Source organism: Chanos chanos, chromosome 7, assembly GCF_902362185.1.
Source record: "Chanos chanos chromosome 7, fChaCha1.1, whole genome shotgun sequence".
Taxonomy (NCBI): domain Eukaryota; kingdom Metazoa; phylum Chordata; class Actinopteri; order Gonorynchiformes; family Chanidae; genus Chanos; species Chanos chanos.
This window is the reverse complement of record NC_044501.1, coordinates 45,957,414-45,963,738: the sequence shown is the minus strand read 5'-3', so window position 1 is coordinate 45,963,738 and position 6,325 is coordinate 45,957,414. Positions and strand designations below refer to the sequence as shown.

The window sequence follows — 6,325 nt, the reverse complement described above, 5'->3', positions numbered from 1 at the left end:
AGACGATGAGGAAAAAGATGACACCCCCCCCCCCCCCCCCTTCTGCTGGGTGGTGGTATTTCCTTGAGTTTTAGCAGTGCTAGTGAAAGGCTTTTGGTCCAGTAGCAGACACCTAAACAGTGCCTGAAAGAGAGAGAGAGTGTTGGTTTTTAATGAGACCCTGTTTATCAATAGAAATGATCAGTTATGTCCAGTCAGTCTTTCTCTTAAGTGACATGAAACGGGATTTTGTTGATGTTCATGGACTGAGTTGAGGCAGAAAATAACGACAAGGTACTGGTGGATTAAATGTTTTCTCGGCAAGTAGGTGGACTTAGAGATGGGCGTGAGTGTGTGGACTGTTTTTGGACTGAGTGGACGGAGTTTTGAGGAGTGGGAGTGACCGTTTGGCGGGTGGGGGGGGGTGTGTGTTTTTCAGGTTTTCGGTTCACCTCAGTCCGCGGGGATAAAGTGGACATCCTCTACAACAACATCAAACATGCCATCTTCCAGCCCTGCGACGGAGAGATGATCATCGTACTGCACTTCCATCTCAAGGTGTGTGTGTGTGTTTGTGTGTGTTTGATTGTCTTTGTTTGTCTGTCTGCAGAATGTTTGTTCAGTGAAAACACTGAAGTTTTGACTCATCCTCTTTATTGTTTAAATAAAAGACCTGGTTTCACAGTCGTGACCTCGGGATATTATGGGTTTGCGTGGTTGCTAAGGAGTCCGTGTGTTTACTGACGTCTTCTCGCTCGTTGTCTCTCTCTGTGTCTGCCTCAGAACGCCATCATGTTCGGTAAGAAGCGCCACACAGACGTGCAGTTCTACACGGAGGTGGGAGAGATAACCACAGACCTGGGCAAGCACCAGCACATGCACGACCGCGACGACCTCTACGCCGAACAGATGGAGCGCGAGATGAGACACAAACTCAAATCCGCCTTCAAGAACTTCATCGAGAAAGTTGAGACCCTCACCAAGGAGGAGCTGGAGTTTGAGGTTCCCTTCAGAGATCTGGGGTGAGGAGAGAGAAAGAGACAGACAGAGAGTGAGAGACACACAGACAGACAGAGAGAGAGAGCGAGACAGACAGACAGAGAGTGAGAGACACACAGACAGACAGAGAGAGAGAGAGAGCGAGACAGACAGAGAGAGAGAGAGAGCGAGACAGACAGAGAGAGAGAGAGAGCGAGACAGACAGAGAGAGAGAGAGAGGAGTGGATATTCTGGTCCTTAGGGAATGGGTATAGTATAAATGGAGAGAGGGGAAGAGAATGAGTTGAGACAGAGAGAGAAACAGACAGACAGAGAGCGAGACAGACAGAGCGAGACAGACAGAGAGCGAGAGGAGTGGATATTCTGGTCCTGAGGGTTAGGGATGAATGGGTGGGTTTAGATGAGGGGGGGTGGGGTTGTCGTTGAGGTGGTTTTAGAGGGAGTGGGTGGGGTCAGGGGAGGGGCTAGGATATGTTTACCCAGTTGGCTGGTGTGTGGTGTAGGTGAGAGGTCAGGGCTTGGAGGTCGTTTTGGAGTAAGAATGAAAGAGAGGTGTGGAGTTGGGGAGGGAAGAACATGTTTATGGTGGAAAGTGAGGAACAATTTTGAGCTACAATGAAAACTGAGGTAGATTAGTGTAGCAGTGAGGATGTGAACAGTAAGAGAGTGTGTGTGTGTGTGTTTAAACAGGTTCCAGGGCGCCCCCTACAGGAGCACCTGCCTGCTGCAGCCCACGTCGAGCGCGCTGTGTAACGTCACGGAGTGGGTGAGTAGGAGAGGACACAGGGCAGACAAGTGCAGATGGATAACGTCTGTCTTAAACCCGTCACCTCAGGGTCTGCGGTTTTACAGGCACCGTTCATCCATCCATCCATCCATCCATCCTACAGCTTCTCTTCTTTTTTTCTCTGATATCTGTGTTTTCTCTCTCTCTCTCTCTGTCTGTCTCTGTCTCTGTCTCTCTCTCTCTTTCTCTCTCCCTCTCTCAGCCGCCGTTTGTGGTGACTCTGGATGAGGTGGAGCTGGTTCATTTCGAGCGCGTTCAGTTCCACTTGAAGAACTTTGATGTCGTCATCGTCTACAAGGACTACAGCAAGAAGGTCACCATGATCAACGCCGTGCCCGTCAACTCCCTGGACCCAATCAAAGAGTGGCTCAAGTAAGCCCCGCCCCCTCCCGCCTCCGTTCAAACGACTCCGTTCACACCTACAGTGAAACAATAAAAGGCGCTCTCATTCTAAAACTGACGGTGAGAGAGGAGAGTGGGGTTTTAAAAGGGTTTTTAATGGGGTTTTTCTCTCGCCCCACGCAGCTCGTGCGACATTAAGTACACGGAGGGCGTGCAGTCGCTGAACTGGACGAAGATCATGAAGACGATCGTGGACGACCCAGAGGGCTTTTTCGAACAGGGCGGCTGGTCCTTCCTGGACCCGGAGAGCGAGGTGAGCGGGAGGGGAAAACCAACACGGATCCCAAACTGTGAGAGATGGGTGGTGGTACTTTAAATCTACTGCGTCTCTCTCTCTCCCTGTGCGTCTCTCTCTCTCTGTGTCTCTGTCTCTCTCTGTGTGTGTCTCTCTCTCTCTCTCTCTGTCTCTGTCTCTCTCTGTGTGTGTCTCTCTCTCTCTCTCTCTCTCTCTCTCTCTCCCTCCCTCTCTCTCTCTCTCTCTCTCTCTCTCTCTCTCTCTGTCTCTCTGTGTGTGTGTCTCTCTCTCCGTCTCTGTCTCTTTCTCTGTCTCTCTCTCTCTCTGTGTATCTCTCTCTCTCTGTGTCTCTGTCTCTCTCTGTGTGTGTCTCTCACTCTCTGTCTCTGTCTCTCTCTCTGTGTGTCTCTCTCTCTCCTCTCTCGCTCTCCGTCTCTGTCTCTCTCTCTGTGTGTGTCTCTCTCTCTGTGTCTCTGTCTCTCTCTCTGTGTCTCTGTCTCTCTCTGTGTGTCTCTGTCTCTCTCTCTGTCTCTGTCTCTCTCTCTGTGTTTGTCTCTCTCTCCGTCTCTCTCTGTCTCTCTCTCCGTCTCTGTCTCTGTCTCTCTCTGTGTGTGTCTCTCTCTCCGTCTCCGTCTCTGTCTCTCTCTCTGTGTGTCTGTGTCTCAGGGCAGCGGAGGAGAGGAAGACTCCGAGTCCGAGATGGAGGATGAGACGTTTAACCCGTCGGCCGAGGAGGATGAGGAAGAGGAGGAAGACAGTGATGAAGATTACTCCTCTGAGACGGAAGATTCTGGTAAAACATCATCTCTGATACGATGGGACTGAGCACATGACTCACAGCCTCGTAGTGAACCTACACTCACACATACATCACCATAACATCTCTCTCTCTCTATCTCTGTGTGTGTGTATGTGTGTGTGTATGTGTGTATGTGTGTATGTGTGTGTGTGTGTGTATCTGCCCGCCCAACAACAGACTACAGTGCGTCTCTGGGCAGCGAGGAGGAAAGTGGGAAGGACTGGGATGAACTGGAGGAGGAGGCCAGGAAAGGTGAGCAGCTCCCCTTGACCTCAAGAACGACCTCTGACATTCGCCGCGTGATTACGAAACAGTCGAGTCATTTGATTAGATTGCATTTGTTTCAACGACAGCAGCAGCAGCTATGACTGTGTGAGGAGCTGACCCATGTTACAATTTCTCTCTCTTTCTCGCTTTCTCTCTCTCTCTCTCTCTCTCTCTCTTTCTCTGTCTCTCTCTCTCTCTGTCTGTCTCTCTCTCTCAGCGGACAGAGAGAGTCATTATGAGGATGAGGAGAGCACCAGCAGGAAGAGGAAGGGCCGGACAGCAGCACATCCTCCCAAGAAGAAACGGCGACACTAACTCTCTTACTCACACACACTCACACTCACACACACACACACACACACACGACATGACATGTACACTGCCAAATTGTGTTTTGACATCCCAGCCCTTACAACTCTTTTTGTCTCCTAAAAAAAAAAAAAAAAGGAAAAAAAAAACAAACAAAAAAAACCCCAGACACAGACATGTATACGCATACTGTATATAGTGGTCGAAGCCCCTTGGTTGTGTTAGATGGTGAGTGTTATTAAAGGGTAATAATATTGTAAAGGAGAACAATAATGACACTCTCTCTCTCTCTCTTTCTCTCTCTCTCTGTCTTTTTTTTCTGCTTCTCTCCATCATTCCTAATTGTGGCAAACCCTCAGGTGTGTGTGTGCGCGCGCGCGTGTGTTTTGAGAAAAGGCGAAAGGAAAAAAAAAAAATGTTAAAAACGGATGGGGTTTCACGGGTAAACTCCTGTCTGAACCGGTTGAACTAGAGCGAATGTGCCCGTGTTCGGCCGAGCGATTTTTTTTTTTTGGGGGGGGGGGGAATTTTCAGAAAGCTGTTCCTCATTCTTCCCTAATCCATGATTCACTCGTTGCTCTTCTCCATCAATTTCTCTTTTTTTTTGTTCATTTGGTGAAATGGTTGAGCTATGATACATGGGGCAGAGATGCTTGTTTTTTTTTTTAAAGGGGGGTTGTGATATACACACACACACACACACACATGCACACACACGCATATATACACACTTACACATGCTTAAAAAGACATACACTGTTTTTTCTTTATTACATTTTTGTTCAGACTGATTTGGTAGTATTGTATTGTTAATTCAAAATCTGTTTTTTTCCGTTTTTTAATAAAAAATAAAGGAATTAAAAATATCTTCACTGTTTTACTTACTTTTTTTTTTATTCATTGTTGGCCTAAGAATTTTGAAAATAAACATGTCTTCCATACAAGGTCTCGACCATCTGTGGAGTAAAGTTTACAAGGTCACATAGAATCTAATTCCTGACTTTTTTCGGCGGGATTTGTAGCACGGTTTAATTGTGCATTTACCCAGCCGACTGGACGTGTTTACAAGCATGGTCGATCTTGAGTCGTGAAGACGGAAAAAGGAGAGAAGCGCGGCGGATGTATCCAAGGGCATGAAAGACGGGACGTATTCCATCAGCAAGCACTCCTGACCCTGCGCTCACACCGGCAGCGACAACAAGCGGCAAAGAGACGGAGAGTGTGGGAGAGAATTCTCAGCCTGGGCCAGATATGGCTTAGTCCCAACACCACACTTAAGTCTTTCTCCAATGTCACATCTTCAGTTAAATTCAAGAACCGCCAAAGTCTCGATGAGTGTAATGCGGTATACGTTTATTGCATGTGTTCACAGCACACAACAAACGGAGCCGGTCCTTGAAGTGGCGAACTAACCGGCACACATCACCTACGGTCACACAAGAAATCATATCAAAGATGATCTAATAATGGTCAAGACAGTCATCAGAGGACTTCCCACCTTCTTTGCCTATCTTGCTGGACACCATCATTTCCTAATGACGAAGTCAGAGATTGACACTGTTGGAAAAATATTACGCTCCCTTAAGATAACCATTGTACTAGCAACCATGATAAACAATGTAACAGTAATGTATTCATTATTATAGGTGTGAATCAATATTAACAGTTATAACTATACAGTCTTTCGTATTACAAGAACTCTGACCCAGGTCAAAAATAATTAAGGATGTTGCCTTTACATTGGCACCTGCATTGATAATGAACACGGGTGAATACAAGGAGTTGTGTCTCACACTAGCACCGGCGATGATAAAATACAAAAATTAATGAGAGCTCGTTAGAGAATACAAGGAATAAATGAAGACGGTGTTTCATGCTATCGCTTATGATGATAAAGGATGAAAGGGCACGCAGAGAATAAATGTCATCATCATTAAACACTTAATTCACACCTGCTTGGTCTCGACTGAGAATAAATGAGAATACTGTTGGAAATACAAAGAATCAGTGAGAGCACTGTTTCATCTTATCTTAGTGCCCTTGGCTATATTCCAACAGTAAGTCTTTTCATTTCCTCCAAAAAAAAGGCTTACACCATGTAACCTTGAATTTTAGACCATCAGCACTCTCTGCACAAATTCAAATGACCTTGTCTATTCCTCCATTAACAGGTCACATCTTTATAAAAGAACCTCACACATTTGTTTTAATATAAATGACTATATGGCTACGAATTCTTAACGCAAAATGATTATATTGATTAATTCACACAAAAATGGCTACATAGCTGTTAAAGTGTTTTTTCTCAGGCCAAGAAACATTTTTTCTCCTAGAGAAGTCATTCATTTACAATGGTCGCTGGGCGACACTGAGCGACACGGCTAGACTAGTCTAAAATCGCAGCGACTTGGTGACAAAAAAAAAAAAGTTGAGCAACGTTCAACTTTATGCAAATGAGCAGCGACAGAGTTGAGCGACGGCCAATCAGAGGGCAGATGTGTTCCTCTTATAATCTCTCGCTGTGAAACGTTTTCTCTAACTTTCTCTA

At 46.2% G+C, this 6,325-nt stretch overlaps 1 protein-coding gene across 1 annotated transcript in view; it reads left to right on the top strand.

The window, feature by feature from the left end:
• The window catches only part of supt16h (SPT16 homolog, facilitates chromatin remodeling subunit), a 15,513-nt gene extending 11,617 nt beyond the window's left edge, over window positions 1-3,896 (top strand). Inside the window, exons 17-24 of the mRNA XM_030779734.1 lie at window positions 419-537; window positions 763-1,001; window positions 1,669-1,744; window positions 1,968-2,137; window positions 2,291-2,420; window positions 3,069-3,195; window positions 3,379-3,453; window positions 3,686-3,896. Coding sequence (XP_030635594.1) covers window positions 419-537; window positions 763-1,001; window positions 1,669-1,744; window positions 1,968-2,137; window positions 2,291-2,420; window positions 3,069-3,195; window positions 3,379-3,453; window positions 3,686-3,783 — 1,034 coding nt within the window. The 3' untranslated portion in view covers window positions 3,784-3,896. The remainder of the gene's footprint in view (window positions 1-418; window positions 538-762; window positions 1,002-1,668; window positions 1,745-1,967; window positions 2,138-2,290; window positions 2,421-3,068; window positions 3,196-3,378; window positions 3,454-3,685) is intronic.
• Window positions 3,897-6,325: the final 2,429 nt, after the last annotated feature.